A 17,500-nucleotide genomic window follows, 5' to 3' on the forward strand; every position below is an offset into this window, starting at 1 on the left:
GCAGGCACGGAAGCGTGCGCCCACACACGTGCGTACAGTCTTTTTATTTTTACATTCGGGTTGCCCGGGTGGATTACAGCCCGCACACTTCAACGAAGAACGAAAAAAAGAAAAGAAAAGAAAAAGAAAAGATTGCTCGTCTCTTTCCACCGGAGTCAATTTGGGACCTCTGGAGCAGCGGAGATTACGGCAAATCCCCCGGAAGCTGCGAGCGGAGGGGCAAACGCCTTTCCCACCCCGCGCGTTCCACACCAAGGTCACCGGCGGTATCGGAGCGGGGTGGGGGGGAGCGGTGGGGGGCGAGGGGGAGGAATACATCGAGGGGGCCGCCCGAGCGGGAGAGAGGATCGTTTTTAGAAGGGAGAAGCCGCTGGATGATTGACTCGCCAGGGAGAAGGAAAGCTAACCGCGCCGCCGCGGCGGTTCTTCCGCGGACGCCGGAGGAGACGGCCCGCGCGAGCGTCGCCAAACGGAACCCGCTCTCGGGGCGCCCCTCATCCGAGGGGCGTAGCACCGTACGGAAAAACACACCTTTACCTGACGCAGTACCCACTTCTTAAAAAAAATTTTTTTTTATGGCACTCCAGCTTTTGTCCTGAGGCGTCAAGCGATATTATTTTCGGTCAGGCCTGCTTAATGACACTCATTCAGGGGTCCTAATGGAAACATAATAGCCATTTAAAAGGTAAAGACGCTGGAGGAAAATCCAGGATTGAGGGCAGTGTGGATGATATGGTGTGTGTGTGCGTGTGTGCATGTGTGTGCGTGTGTCTGTGTGTGTGTGTGTATACGTATAGCATGCACTCATTTACCTTAAAATAAAAGAGCAGGAGGGATTTTACCCGTCCTATTTGGCACCGTGCGCATGAAGGGGGTAAGCCAGCGATGACACTCTCCAATTCTCTCCTTTGAGCTTAGTCACACCACTGGCTTCTGCAGAGCCCGCCAATTTACACTCCTTCATTATCCCCCACATCCCGCTGATTTATATATTTATTTCCGTAATATTCAATTTGACTGTTGCCACGCGCGCCATCTCAATTCTGTATGCATATGCGCGAACATTAAAAAACGCTTTGCGCTGGAAAAAAAAAAAAAACCCAAAAGTGCAAACTGACGATGTGTTTGTTTAAGCAGCAGATCCGCGTGCTAATGGCTACATCCAACAGCCGCCATCCACTGCTCGAGTGGACATCTTGATCACGTCAGGATTATTTGGAAAGGGGGGGGGGGGGGGGGGGGGGGAGGAGTGGTCTTGACACACGACCCCCTGCCTGACTCCCTTATCTACTAATTAGAGGCTGCTCTAATTATAACGGTGCTACCAATAAATTATTAAAGCAGTCTTAGGTCATAACCTATGCTTGCCATTTTCATACAAAAAAAGAAGAAAAACTGACTTCAATCTGAAGCCCATGAAGTACTTCAGCCTCTTCCTTATCTGTGCTAGCACTGATGTCCGTACAGCAAACAGAGTCCGCATAAATGCTCACAAATGTTTTCAAATGCTTGCATACAGCATCGGATCAACAATAAGCCCAAAGTACACCATCATTGCATACCCATCCGTCAGCCCAAATTCTAAAAAATTGCAAATTTGACATTCGTGTTTGACTCTGTACATTTTAAGCAGTATTCCCCTGCAACAGCATTATTCGCTAACGCAGCGGTAACCAACCCTGTTCCTGGAGATCTACCGTCCTGTAAGTTTTCACTCCAACCCTAACAAAGCTCCCCCCATTCAGCAGATAACAATCTGCGCTGAGCTGCTCATTAGTGGAATCAGGTGTGACGAATTAGGGTTGGAGTGAAAACCTACAGGATGGTAGATCTCCAGGAACAGGGTTGGTTACCACTGGGGCTAACGTAATGGAAGTGTGGGCAGAACTGAAGGGGGAAGGAGGACCCTGTCTCTTCCTGGGTCAGATTCACAGTAAATATCTACCAGGTTCTGCCGTCTTTTCAAGCCACAAGCCACGAGGACTCTGCAGCAGCCATCGGGAAGCAGCAAGCGGTGCAGGGGACTGAGGAAGGGGCTGTTTTTCTCTCTGGAAGGCTATGACCTCATGCGCGCCACCCCCAATTCCCTCCCTGCTGCTGCTGCCTAACCCCCCCCCTCGCCCCCCGCCGCCTCCCTCCGTGCTCCCTCCCTTCCCCCGCACCCAGAGGCCCCAGGTGCACTGGACAGGGGGAGCGGGGGCTTGAGAGCAGAGCGGAGAGTCTGTCAGCTGGCCAGGGAGGCCATTTTCCCCGCCCGCCCGCCCGCGGCAAACAACTTAACAAGATGGAACTTACCGGGGAACTGGTAGCTGTAGCTCGGGGCGAATCCAGTGTAGCCACGGCCGTACGTCGCAACGATGTTCGGGTAACCTTGGGGGGGGGGGGTGGGGGGAGGGAAGGAAAGGGGGGAAGAGAAGTGAGACGGGGGCTGAGGAGAGCTCCCCGGGCCTTTTTTCGGCAGGCCCGGCAGCCGCTCCCCAGCTGTGCTGCAGATTGAAGATTAGAGTGTCCCGCGCGTTCCCGTAAGGGGGCGGGGGCTGCGCTCTCCAGCCCCCCAGGACCACAGCCTCACTCCGCGCGCGTGACGGCAGGCCTGTCTGGACCCGCTGTTTTACCGCCGTTCGGTCAATAACCGCCAAGTTTTTCTTTTTTTTTCTGTTTTTGCTATTTTTTGTTTTTTTTTCCCCGAGCCCAGGCTAATCAGTCATGAAGGACACAGCGCCGTGAACGATTACTGAATTAAATGGCTCCTGCTTGTGAGCACAACGCTGTGAGAATGATACAATACCACACAAACTCCAACCAGCCAACAGCATGCCAAATCGGATCATAAAACATCACATAATTCACTAATATGGAGGGAAAACTATTTTCAGCTGTAAACGATAAACCAAAAAGATTTGAAATTTCTGAAAATAGGAGCGTGTTATTTGAAAGTTTATCCGTTCACCTTTGCGGACAAGGAAACTTTTAATTATGAGAAGTTACGTTTTTAAAAACCAAAAAGCCTTTTTCGCTACATCAGCCACTCTGTGATTGGTCAAGCACATCGTGGACAGCAATCAGCCTTTCTGTGATTGGTCGGTAATGTTCTCCAGAGTGGGACACAGCCCAGCCCAAGTGTGTTTGGGCCTGAAGTGAAGAGAGGCCAAGTTAGCATCCCTTTTCTGTTACCACATTTTATTTGCACAAGCCTAAAAGTTCATCACCAGGACAGCTTTCAAAAAGCAGCACCACCATTTAATATCAGTGAAGGTATTAAGTGTGTGTGTGTGTGTGGGTGTTTTAAGTATGCACGGAGAGAGCTTCTGCACTTCCTGACAACATACTAAGAGCAGGAGCCTCAGTTTAAGTACACTTCAGTGAGCCAAGGGCTGCTCTGTGACAAAACAGCTCAGCTTCACCTCACGGCCATAATTTAACATGTACCTGAGAGGAACCTAAACATTATTTTTAATGCTATCTGATAAAAGTCAACAGGTACAACTTTTTCAACCCCAGGGAACGCGTTTAAGTTTGGCACACTGTGCAAGCCACATAACGGCTGGACATAAATACTTGTTATATCCCTCCGAACACTTTCACAGGTTTCTATTTTCTCATGGAAGGTCCCACAGGAGCCACTTCAGGTAAGTGGATTATCATGTGCTTGGCTCCACACTGCAGTATAGTTGTTCAAGTCTGTTCAATCTGGCAACCATGCTACAGGTGTGGCTCACTGACATAACTAAGCTTCTGGTTACCTATTGGTGCAATCTGTAGAGAATATACAGTGAGCTCCATGATATTTGGGACAAAGACATACTGTATTTTATTTATTTAGCCATTTATTTTGCCATTTTGTCATTGGTTGGACATGTATGGCTGTCACAGGTACTGGCTCACTTCACTGATGATGTAACTGCTGACAGCACCAGTAGAATGAATTCTGAAGTGTACAGAAGACTCTTATCTACCAAATTCCTCCAAACTCATTGGACAGAGCTTCATCCTACAGCAAGACAATGATCCCAAACATACTGCTAATGCAACAACAGGAGTTATTCAAAGCCAAGAATTTGAGTCCTTGACTTTCCTTCACCTGAACAGAACAGAGGTGAACATGCATTTCATATGATGAAGAGAAAACATAAGCAACTAGACCCTGAAACGAGCAGGAGCTGAAGATTGCTGCAGTACAGGCCTGGCAGAGCATCACCAGAGAAGGTACTCAGCACCTGGTGATGTCTATGGGTCGCAGACATAAAGTACAAAACATGACTACTTTCTTTTACATAACATTAACATGTCCCAAACATTATGGTGCCCTGAAATGGGGGGGACTATGCATGAAAAGTGCTTTAATTTCGATATGGTGCGACCAAAGTGTACAAAAACACCCTTAAATAAAAGCCGAAAATGCATACTTTAACCACATTAGATTGGATTACAAATGAAAGTAAGAGTAAAAGCACAGAGCAGAAGAAATATGTCTTCGTCCCAAACAATATGGAGCTCGCTGTATATTCTGGACTATGCAGAAAGCTTGTATCAATAAAACTTAAGTGATAAAGACTTTCCTTTCTTAAAATGTGCCTTCCTGCTTGGTGGTATTGAGCACAATTCCGACTGCATCTGAACATGAAACACTAAAAGTACGAGCAACGTAATCCACTCATTTAAGCTAGACCCAACGAGATGTACAACCCCATTTAAGCAATAAGTCATTTTTCACCTAATTATACCAGGTTCCCATTTATTATAGATGCTGGATTTCTAATAAATAAGAAACCAAATTAATGAGCTTTGCAGATAGAGTTCATAGTACTGTCCTTAATATAACTGTCAGAAGAGGGGGGGTGGGGGGGTGGGGGTGGTGTGTGGTGGTCCCTGTTCAGCTTGGCTGGGAGTGGATCAGAACTCTGAAACCAGTCTCCGCTATTCCAATTTCCAGTTGAGACCTGAAATGTTATTCTGGGGTAATAAATGGCAGCTCACAGTTTGCTGCCCATGAGGAACTTCAATTTAAATTCTTAAAACCCTGAATGGCTGCCTTTTTTGCTTCCAGATACAAAGCGGCGTCAGAGAGGGAGTCAGCTCTCAATTTCTGAGCGACCGGACCGTTCGCTGAGCCGCCCATAACTTAAGGATTCTTTCCATTTCACTTTCCACCCGTCACAAAAAAAGTTAACAAAGTGCCCTTAATAAAGCAGCACTGCGTAGGCCTGTTCGGTCAAGAGGACTAGCTAAAATGTCCAGGAGAGTTTGCTTTCACGTGAACTCAGAATCCCCGCGCTACATGACAGGCAGCAAACGCTGAACAGATTGTGCAAACAGAGAAGCTTTGCAGGCCTATGTATATTTCCCAGAGGGCGTGTCTCGCTGAAGCACTGGTCCTTTGTAAAGTATAAATGCACCCCACAGTGCGGAATCAAATCCTAAAAGCGCACCAACAGCCATACATAATTAGCGAAAGCACTGCTAATTATATGCATCTTTTTTCTTGCCCTGAAAAAACCATTGTGAATTCGTTTTATTTTGTTTTGGAGTTGACACCAAACGTTCTCACCCAGCTCTACGCAGTCAACGTTTCGTAACTCAACGACTAATGTTCGTTCCAACTGCCATGTGACTATTCCAGGGCTCTATTCAGGTAAATGGGGAAAAAAAGGAACAGTTTTTTGCTGCTTCAAAGCAGATACAGGTTTTTTTTTTTGCACAGCATTGGTGAGGTGTGAGGCGTGTGTGTGTGTGTGAGGCATGTGTGTGTGTGTGTGTGTGTGTGTGTGCGTACATCAGGATATGGACCACCAGTGACAGGATCCTTTTAACAGACAAATCACTCATTTCCTCTGCATGCCACCACCTGATACCATCCGAGAGAGAAGATGTTATAAATTTTAAGATAAGATATCGATATCGCTCTGCAGTGCACTGATACAGCCTACAGTGATAATGACTACTGGAGGCTATGCAATTATCAATATAGCCCAAGGATCACTGCTCACCACATCTACCCCAGTGTGTGCGGGTGAGCGTGTGTGTGTGTGTGTGTGTGTGACAGACACCGCAGACATCAGGTAAAAAAGGTTTCCCAGCAGCCTTTGAAAAGAGCTTTCTTTTCCCCAACAGGGCTCAGTGCTTTGCGAATGTTTACAGATGTATTATATAAACATTACGTAAAACCCTCCGTATTTCATTTAATTGCACATGCATGCCCCCATAATACCTGAAAGGATGTATTTAAAACCCGCATGTGTTTTACGCGAGAATTCATTCAGATTTACTTAGATGTGTCAGGGTCTTCCACACCTTAAGTACCAGGTAACAAAATGTACTTAACCCAATGCTTACTGAACAGTAACGCGTGATTTCACAGGTACGCATCAACAGAAAAGTCATGTGATTTCAGTTTGTGGTGAGGTGTTCTGAGTGACCGCACCCACCAGCGACGGAGCAGAAAGTACTGCCTGGCGTAACTTTGCGTCTTTGCTGTTTTCTCCACGCCAAGGAAATGAATGAAAGATTCTGGTGATGAATACACATAATTTAGGGTTTTCCAGCCAAATACAAAAGGCTGACCGCAAATAGGCTGTGGTTTGGTTGTGTGGTCACTGAGAATGGACTGAGAATACCGAAGAACCACATGGTCTGCAGCCCTGTGCCTTAGTGGTATCCACTGATCTCTCTCGATCTCATTACATTACATTACAGGCATTTAGCAGACGCTCTTATCCAGAGCGACTTACACAACTTTTTACACAGCATTTTACACTGTATCCATTTATACAGCTGGATATATACTGAAGCAATTTCGGTTAAGTACCTTGCTCAAGGGTACAACGGCAGTGTCCTTACCCGGGAATCGAACCTCCGACCTTTCGGTTACAAGCCCAGTTCATTACCCACTGTGCTACACTCCGTCCTACATCTCTACATCTCACACACATGCAACACACCGAACATCAAACCGATATCAGCAGTGAAGCTTTAATGTGTAAAGTATTTAATGTGGTCTCTGCATTTTGGCTGTGCGCTACCACATCAGGTACGACTAAAGAAAACAAGGCAAAGATACCCGATACACCGCATGGCGGTGGTTATTCTTATGATGCTTAAAATGACAGATTTGAAATATTGTGCAGCCCTAACACACACACACACACACACACAAGCACGCACGCACGCACACACACACTTCACAGCTCCTCGCGCTCATCTGCATGCAATACACGCACACAAACTCAGAACCCACCACACACAAACAATCCTGTATTTTACGGGCCCCGTCCAACAACACCAACCGCCATTTCAGCCCATCTACAGACTTATCACCAAGCACAGGACACCCTAAACCCTAACGACGTGTTCTGCGGTTCGCAATCGGGGTCTTTGCCGCACGTGCCTGCAGTCGACAAACCCCCTTGGCAGGTTTCGCACAGTAACAATACTCCATCCCAAAATCTGTAATCAAATGACGACTGAAGACTCACCTCTTCAGGCTGCACCTCTCCCCATCCCTCCCTACCCCCCTGTAAATGACTGTAAGCTTAGGGTTGTAACTAGGCAGCTGTTTCGTAGGTGACTTAGGTGCATTAACTGTCTTAACTACTGCTTGTATTTTTTCCATAGACTGCGTTGTTGCCGTTCTCGTTGTGTTAGTGTTAATCAGTTTAACCTTCAGGGTCCAAGTTGAACTACGCGGTTGTTCCCTGCACTTGGACCGGTACTTCTCTCTAGGGGTTTCGTCATACTTGTTCCTGGTTATGGTTATACACTTTGTTGTACGTCGCTCTGGATAAGAGCGTCTGCCAAATGCCTGTAATATAATGTAATGTAATGTAATCCCCTACTTCCAAAAAAAACAATACCCGATTCTCCGGGCGAGCCAGCAGGAAACATTCTAAAGCGGGGGGCACGGGGGTCTTCTGTGCTCGAAGGGTGCAGCCAGCGGTAGCGAGCGCTGCGATTCGGGTGGGTTAAGTCCCGCGGAGGGGAACCGGCGCACCGACCGAAAAGGCAGGGGGTACGACGGCGGAGGGGGAGGGGGGGAGGCGGAGGAAAGCAGGAGAGGAAACTCATTAAAGTCCCCGATGTTCCTCCTCTCCGTCCTGCCGCCTCCCCCGGCATCTCGGTAAACGCGGCCTGTCACTTTATCTGGCCCCGGTGGCGGCTCCTTCGCCCCCTTATTTGCGTTATTAATATGCATGCTAATGTACCTATTTTATGGCTCAACGGTTCCGATTCACTTTAAAATCAATTACCCATCTGGTACACCCGTATTTTGCGCAGGCTTAAATGTGTATTAATTTCGGCAAACATACATGCGGCGTAACACAGAGATAAATGGCGCGATTAGGCCCGGTAAACAATGGGACGGAGCGCGGGTTTTAATGAGATCTGGCACGTAAGGAATTACGGTTCCTTAAATAATGAGCCTTGATTTTTTTTATGCAAATTGCGGAAAGGAATGTTTCGCCGTCCTGCTTTTTCCAATTTCATTTAGATAAGAGCGTCTCTAAATAACCCCCGCGGTTAATATTCTCGCCCTACCCCGGCACTCGTTCCCCCGCGCTTCCTCTCGAACTTCCCCCCCCCCCCCCCCCCCCCCCTCCGCCGTCGCCGTCCTGTTTGCTCGACGGGGGCCGCGGTGCTGATCCGTAATAGATTCCGAAAAAGTTGCACAGCCGACGTCAAAAGTTGAAGCTAACACGACTCCTGTTACCTGTCAAGGTGGGTAGTAGCAGTAATGCTACCGTTTACAAAAACAATTATTATAACATTTTAAAAATGCAAAAAAGACAACTTTTCTTTTTTTTTTTTTTTTGGGGGCCTCGGACCTGGAGCCCCACAGGCCCCCCTGTCCCATTACTGCGCACTCCCGAGGTCAGGGCTGATGAAATCATAAATTCACATTATAACATTACTTCAATTTTCCTCTTCATTTAGCCCGGTAATGCGCCGCCCTGCTCCGGTGGATCTGGGACCGGGGAGCCGGCGCTCCGGAAAAAGAGGGGGCTGGCCGGAATACCAATGCCATTTTTCACGCGGGCGTCGTGGCGAGAGAGAGGGAGGGAGAGGCTTCATCAAGCCGAATTAAAGACGGGGCGACCTATCCCGCGGCTTCCATTAGCCGCCATTCTGGGGTTTCGCGCCCGCCGTCAAAAGATTTATTTGCTTGGGTTACTTTGGGCCGACGATCAATCGCTGGGTAATTATCTCTCGTCACTAAAGCAAGGGTGACGATCGTCTTTGGGTGTGTGTGGGGTAGGGGAGGGGGTGGGGGTGGGGGGTGAGGGGGGGTGGGGGGTTGTTGGGCTCTTTGCAGTCTGCCTTGCATGTCTTTTTTCCCCGTCAGATCCACACAGAAGGCTCTAGAACGTTCCGCGGCGTTGACTGAAGCCCGGATCACACGGGTGGGGCCTCATTCAGTCCCGCTCTGCAGCAGGAAGGAAGGTTTCGAGACGGAGACCGGCTCCCTCCCTCCCTCCCTCGGTGCCAGCTCCACTAGTGTCATTACATTACATTACATTACATTACATTACAGGCATTTGGCAGACGCTCTTATCCAGAGCGACGTACATCAAGGTGTGTACAACCGTAACCAGGAACAGGTGTGTTGAAAACCCCTAGAGGGGAAGCACAGTACCAAGTGCAGGGAAGGAGCGACCGCGTAGTTTAACTTGGACCCTTGTAGGTTAATCTGATCGACACAAAACAAAAGCAGCAGCAAAGCAGACTACGCAAATAATACAAGCGATAAAGTGTCAGCTCTCTCTCTTGTGGAGGAATCCCTGCTGTGAGTGAGGTGTGCGGTTGAGGTGTGCGGTGCGCGGTTGCGGTGCGGTACGGGACGTGCACTTACTGAGCATGCCCATCCCCAGCATGAAGGCGTCCATGGTGTAGGGGAGTCCCCGGGCGCGCCCCCGCGTGCCGGGGGGGAACATCACCTCCTTCGGCTGGGCCTTCTTACATTCTACCTGCGGGGACAGCGGAGCGACGGCGGCGTGAGTTACCGGCCTTCGCATTTCAGTCTGCGCACTTTGGTTTTAAATGTGCTTCATAAATAAACTGACATGACTTCATACGTACTTTTTTAAAAATTTTTGGGCTTTTTCAGCTTTATTGGACAGAACAGTGAAGAGAGACAGGAAGAACTTGGAGGAGGAGAGAGAGAGGGAGAGAAGTGCGTCAAAGGTCAGCGGTCGGACTCGAACCGCCGACGTCGCGGCTCGCATTGAGCATGTGGACAGTGCTCTACGGGCTGCGCCACGAGAGCCCCCCCCCCATACGTGGCCACCTGGTGGAGCCGCAACATCAATGCCTTGGAATGGACCACATCCGACCCGGCATTTCAGAATTCAAGAAAGACCAGAAGCCTTTTCCTTGGACAATGGAAGTGCCACAGTGTATGCCCCCCCCCCCCCTATTAGAATGCTCGGCTTCTACCTTCTTTTTTTGGGTTCAGTGCCAGCTATCTATTTGATCTGCGCAAGCCTTCGGGTTTCAGACAGCTTCCTGAAAGTTTTTTTCTCTCTTCCTCTGCATGCTGGTCTGGTCCACATCATGGAACCCATCCCCCCCCCCCCCCCCCCAGCGCTTTCATTCCCCTGTCTGCTGCTGTGGTATCACGCGTTCACCAACACCCCTTGCCCTAACCCCCCCCCCCCGCCCCCGTCCCCCCCCAATCCATTCGCCTCGACTGACAATTCAACGGCTTGCACGATGCATCCCTAAGCGGGACTCCCACACGCCAGCCAAATCTGACAGGAGAGAACACAAACAGTCAAATCCTGATAACCCCCCACCCCTCTCCCACACTCCACCCCCCACCCCCCCCACCCCCCCCTCCCCCGACCCAAACCCCCTCTCAGCCCCTCGCTGCGCCGTTCGCTGTTCACATCACATTATGCATCTCCAAACATTTGTATATGCGCGCAGTTATGAAGGTTGTGTGTACCGATAAAGCAGGAAATAAATAAGGAGAGAGCCGGGGGGGGGGGGGGGGGGGGCGCACCCCTGAGAGGGCCTACAGGCGTGCCGCACCTCCCCCAAAATCTGGGCCCATTCCACAGGAGCAGCTGTGGTAAACAGAGCAGGTCTGACTGGAAGGGAGATGAGAACCCGAAATAACATTCCACGCTGACAGACAGATCGGGGGTGGGGGGGTGGGGGGGTTTGGGGGGGGTGCGGCTTTCGCCTGCAGGGCCGAGGGAAGTCATCTACAACGGCGGCGGTGCGCGGACGGCATGTTCTCCCCCTTCTCACTCACCCCTCTCCCTCCCTCTCCCCCCCCAGCATCCTTGCGAAACGCCGTATGAAATATACAGGAGGGGGGGCGTCTGACAGGACGGGCCCGTCGGCGCCTCCGTCCCGGCGCCGTTTGCCGGTCCGGCGGATCTGTCTGCCAGGCCGAGCCGCCCCCGCCGTGGGCCTGTCCGTCCGCGCGTGTGACTGCCTCCCTGCCCCCCCGCCCGCGTCCACCCCCCCTCCCCTCCCTCCCGCCGTTAACCAGCCTCCCGCGTTCCCGTGCCAACCGGCGGCGAGCCAACGCGGCCCAGCTCCGGGCCAGCGGGCCCGTTTACACACAGCCCGGCTCCGCAAACACGCGCTTAGTTACAAAAGGACGACGGCGAATCGTTTCAGAGACGTCCGCACACAGTGTTAGGACCTCACTGAGCCAGAGAGCTCACCAACACAGACTTGAAAAGGAACCAGGACTACAATCGCAGACACATTTCCAAATAACTTGTTAACTACAGTAAATGCATTATTCTAGCATGGCACGGACACTAAAAATCGATAAACATTATATCTGTAATTTCCTCCCGGCCTCTAAGCGAGACCCTTCCCGCCACTGTTAAAGAACGCTAACCGTCATTGGCTGCGAGCAAGTTAGAATGTAAATACCGCAGCACCGTCATTGGCTGCGAGCAAGTTAGAATGTAAATACCGCAGCACCGTCATTGGCTGTGAGCAAGTTAGAATGTAAATACCGCAGCACCGTCATTGGCTGCGAGCAAGTTAGAATGTAAATACCGCAGCACCGTCATTGGCTGTGAGCAAGTTAGAATGTAAATGCCGCAGCACCGTCATTGGCTGTGAGCAAGTTAGAATGTAAATACCACAATCACAGGAGGTTAGGAAAAATAAACATTCGAAAAGAAGTGTGGAATCACCCAGGTGCAGAATAGGACAGGTTTCAGATGAATCGACACCACGCTTCTCAAACGTACGCTTTTAAGACTGCACAGTACCAAGAACCTCCAGCGCAATTTCTGTGAGCGCTGATAAAGGCAAATGAGACCAAAGGAAAACATCGCCCCTCTTCGGTAGCAACACCTTCATTTATACTAGAATAGTTTAACAATTGCTGGAGCTTATATTTTTCCAAATGACTTTAAAATAAGAAAAACCAAAAGACACAGAACCGGTTCATGGAAATTGTCTGAAACAGCAGTATTGAACTTGAATTTCAAGTAATAATGATGATGATGATAAGAATAAAACAGTCTTATGCAGTACTGTCAGAGGATTTTGATTGCACATTGGGGCAGTATTCCCATAGCATACCTTCCACAAAAATGTTAAAAACAGGTCAATACAAACTATTGGCTCATCTTGAGTTATCTTTGAAGCTTGTCATAAACTGATACCAATCAAGATTTGAAATAGTCTCGCTACTCTAAATAACTTTAAAACCTACTTTTAAACGACAACTCTGGTCATTGCAGACCGGTGAAAATGGATGCTTGTTCTCTTTTGATTGCAATTTCTATGCCCAATCTCTGCAATAACTATCATAGCCACAAGTGCACAGCAATCTCAAAGCCAAGTGTTAGCCATACAAGTTAGCCAGCATATGAAATATATATTTGCACTCCTGAGTTAGAACTAAATACCTCTGCAACACATTTTGAGCAAAATATTTTCCTTGTGAAATTAGCGATGGTAAAACAGAATGAGATCCAGCTAAATGGGCTTGGATTAGACGGACGTCTTCTGCTGATCGTGAGTAAATACAAGGATTTAGTGTTGCAGGCTCTGTTATCTTAGCTTACTTAAGATAAGACCCAGTTTTATTAGCATTCTGTTTTCGGGCTTCTCTGGCCTAAGGAAATATCCTCCGACACGACAGCTGTATCATTCTCCCTTCACCTTGACTCCCAAGTTGTCACAACATGGACGACATTATTGAAAGTGGAGCCTATATATTCAAGGTGCTTAATTACCAAGGACAACAGTAGGTCTGACTCAAAATAAATGCTATTAGAGTTATTACATTGAATGGCAGTTTATTTTTATCACTGTTTTCCGCCACTGTATTGATTACTGTAACCTAGCAAGCCGTGGAATGTTCAAAATACATAACTAATACCACCTAACTGTTTTTTAGTCACTGTGAACAACAAGGCCAATCTTTTTTTTACCCTGTTCAGGGACTCCAGATCTTTTTATCACCTCAAGGGGTGCTGCTTGTTCATTTATTTTATTCATTTTTAAAAAATGTATTTAACAGGGACCTTGTATAATAAAACACTGGCTTCAAGCTTGAAATCCGATACACTATACAGAGATACAGCAGCTAATTTTCATCCCCAGTCCCTGGGTAGGCCAGGTGCACAAAAGTATATTTAACCACTCTAAGTACTCCAAATATATCCACAGCATCACACAAATAAATCTGTAATTTTACAAAAGTTTCAAGTTTAAATGGTGTATTCATTAACCAAATACATATCATAAATGTTCCACCCACAGACACTGAATTTTGGTAGGAAATTAGTCCCATTCTGAAGCATTTGAACTTTTTATGTTTTACCCATCATTATCTTACATGTAGGCTTAAAAATAAATACATGTTTCAAATAAAAATTACTGTGCTAATAATAATAATATTTCTAATACAAGACAAATAATTATACTGGTGGGGACTAAGGTCAATTATAATTTCAATTTCATGTGCTTTTTCTACTGAAAGCCAAATGAATTTGTAGAAATAACCTTCAACTGAGTGCGTACAGAAGTGCAGCCTACGCTTGGTCTTCATACGCTTATTCAGAGAAAGTTTATTTTTAACGAGTGTGGACATACTGAGGTAACATAAGGAGCACGCACTCACATAATGACCCTAAATGAGCGTAACTGCTCGTGAGAGTGATCTCACCGAGGAGCTCAGATTTACCGCTTACAAGAGCCAGGGATTTTATCTTTTTGAGTTTACCTTTTTCAAAGCCTTAAGTGCTGTATGCTGCGCTCTTTCCAGACAAGAGTCTATCCGATTCACAGTCCGGGGAGTTGACTGAGCTTTTGACAGCCATGACTGTGCCGCTGATACAGGCTTTACTCAACCTAAGGAACTTATTAAAACTCAATGTTAAGTATTTTCTAAAGAAGCACTGCATTGTTAACAGTTTCTAAGGCCTTTAAAGATGTCCATCCCAGCAGCATTCCCAACGTTCCCCTCATTCAGTTAAACACAAAAGAAGTGCATCTGTATTATGACTTTTTAAACCCTGAGTTATGTCTGACGGATGAGGATTAATATTAATATAGCGTCTGCGAGCCCAACCCCAATGTCGTGATGAAAATCCACAGAATGGAATGGTTCCTTTTAAAATGTTTTTACATACGCACAGAATGCATTTATAACGCTTTAAAGTTCTTAATGGTACATTTTACGCTCCGACATATTATGAAATATTCACAGTATCACTCAATCGTAACGTCAATTATTTAACGCCACACGATCATATATTTCCCCTTTTTTATTTCTGAGAGAGGTACTCTCAACAGGCTCAAAGACAGCCATCAATGAAAGCAGCAGGGAGATGATTGATGGGTCTCATGAAGACGACACTATAAATATATGCTCAGGCAGTTCTACAAAGTTAACAGAGAGGAGAAGCAGGGTGTGACATCCGCACCAGAACTGCGTTCAGACATAATTATTTTTCAGGTGAAATGCGAAGTTCTGTTAAAATATCGCACTCACTCAGTCTTTTTATGGATCTTATTTCATAAATTGTGTTCAAGACGTTTTGGGTCAATAACGTGGGGAGGGCTTAATAATATGAATATGAATAATAATAATAATAATAATAATAATAATACATTTAATTTGTAATGCACTTTTAATTAGAAATAAATCTCAAAGTGCTACAGAGTAACAAAAACAGGAGCATAAAAAAATGAACATAGGCTTACGTGGGTATGGGTGAAGGCCAGGCAGCAGACCGGTCACACACTGGACCCTTTATCAAGCCACGCCCAAGTTAGCCTGTTTCTGAAGACCCCTGGCTGCTGTGTGAATGCTGCTATACCACAGACAGACCTCCGTGAAACAGTCTGATTCGGCAGCAGTGGCCACTGATCCAGCTGGCTTTCAGCCATTTTGTGGTTCGGCTAAGAGGGCCGTGCCATCATGTGACCCACACTTTCAGCCACATGCATCACACTGAGGTTCACAGGCTATAAATTCTAATTCCTAATAAAACAATGCAAGATATTTTCACTGAACGGTATTATAATTACTTTAATAAGTAAATCGGTAAGACCGATTGTCTGGCAGTCGGAGGGTTGCCGGTTCAAACCCCGCCCTGGGCATGTCGAAGTGTCCTTGAGCAAGACACCTAACCCCTAACCCCTAACTGCTCTGGCGAATGAGAGGCATCAATTGTAAAGCGCTTTGGATAAAAGCGCTATATAAATGCAGTCCATTTACAAGCACGACTTTGTTAATCGAGTATTACGTTAATAAAATATGCCGTATAATTCACAAAACATTTTCTTTTTTACACAGATTTGCTTGTTCCATTCACATTTGAGTCATCTTACATGCCTATACTGCTTTTCCCCTGGGACAGATGCTATTTTTACAAGCTGGCTGAATCGTGCTTGCATCACAGTCGACTTTATGCTTTAAATAGGCTGCTCTCGTTTTGTAGCTATATTCCTTATTTGAAGCGAATACCCTATAATCAACCAATGGCGTGTCAGTGGAACACTCGTTCATTCTTCAGATGTTCCGCGGCCCACTACTTCTGCAGTTACGTTCGCCCCTCCCCCTTCTCTTTTTATAAAACGCCGCTGTCTTTTCCCACGTTGCATTCTTTAACAATAGCGCCCAGACGTGCCCGACTGTCAAATTTCGATAGTGGTTCTGAGAATAAAAATGTGACTCATTCCAGTTTAATCTTCGCACTTTGCGTTAGCGATAGGAAGCTTGGACACTCGCTGTACTTTCGCTGTTATTTCCAGTTTCACGCCTGCTCGGGTTGACCCACCAGTCTGGAACTCCCTGGATTGTTTCTGAGGTTCTTCAGTACCGATCGCGAATGTGAATAATGCCCCTGTTCATTCATAAATACATACTGTTTTACACTTTTATTTTTTTTTATTTTTTTTACTGAAAGCAATTATTAAACAAATTCAAAAAATGTTAATCTTTGCCGGCCTTACTAGTCTAGGCTGTAGAAATCCCCATCGTGCTACAATAAGACGATAACAACCGGACAAACGGCGCACACCGTCAGAGAGGAGAGGAGAGGAGCACGGTTTTAGGAATGCTCAAAGCCTGTCAGGGAACAAGCAGGCGAGGGCGACGTGTTCTCCCTGGATACAGGGCCCCCACCGCACGCCTCAGTGCTAGCCAACGTGGCTTCAGTCTCATTCACCTACAAACCCCCCCGAAAATATCAAAATAAAACATCTAATAAGCTATTCACCCATACAGCTGGCAAGGGAATCAATATTTAAAAAGGGGATATTCCATGTTTCATAATGTGAAATTAAAAAAGTGCCTAAGTGCCAGTAGACACCGTTCCGGGCCCGAGGAGCGGGGGTCACGGGTGTCAGGGAACCGAGCGACAAACGCAACCCCTTTAACTTTAAGACATTAAAGCTCAGGAGGTAAGAGCGGTTGTCTGGCAGTTGGAGGGTTGCCGGTTCGATCCCCCCTCCCTGGGGCATGTCGAAGTGTCCCTGAGCAAGACACCTAACCCCTAATTGCTCCCAACGAGCTGACTGGTACCTTGCATGGCAGCCTTTCACCGTTGGTGTGTGTGAGTGTGTGTGTGTGTGTGTGTGTGTGTGTGTGAATGAATGGGTGAATGAGAGGCATCAATTGTAAAGTGCTTTGGATAAAAGCGCGATATAAATGCAGTCCATTTACCATTTACCATTTACCGAGACGACGTAGACATTACGAGTGACTAAAGTAGGCCGGGGGCAGCGCTCGACGGTGCCCTTTGACCTCTGATCGCGCCGCCGGTTCGCCGGGGGGGGGGCGCGAGGAGGAGGGGGCCGGGGCTGACCGCGAGAAGGCGCTAACCGCCACTGCGGCGTGCCGAGGACGGGGCTGACAGCCGTGACCGTGCCCGGCTCCCACCGCCAGGCAATTAGAGCCACCGAGGAAGGACGGGCAGATTACAGCGGCCAATCAGAGCGCTTAGCGACGTCCGGCCCCCGCCGATGACCTTAGCTCCACACCGCCGCCGCCACCGCCGCCGCCGCCGCTAAA

General features: G+C 47.6%; 1 protein-coding gene across 1 annotated transcript in view; it reads right to left on the bottom strand.

The window, feature by feature from the left end:
• LOC118234938 (RNA-binding protein Musashi homolog 2-like) overlaps positions 1-17,500 on the bottom strand; it is an 82,775-nt gene that overhangs the window by 55,120 nt on the left and 10,155 nt on the right. The window contains exons 2-3 of the mRNA XM_035431822.1: positions 9,845-9,959; positions 2,296-2,370 (exon numbers count right to left, since the gene is read on the bottom strand). Coding sequence (XP_035287713.1) covers positions 2,296-2,370; positions 9,845-9,959 — 190 coding nt within the window. The remainder of the gene's footprint in view (positions 1-2,295; positions 2,371-9,844; positions 9,960-17,500) is intronic.

This window comes from Anguilla anguilla, chromosome 9, assembly GCF_013347855.1.
Source record: "Anguilla anguilla isolate fAngAng1 chromosome 9, fAngAng1.pri, whole genome shotgun sequence".
Lineage (NCBI taxonomy): Eukaryota > Metazoa > Chordata > Actinopteri > Anguilliformes > Anguillidae > Anguilla > Anguilla anguilla.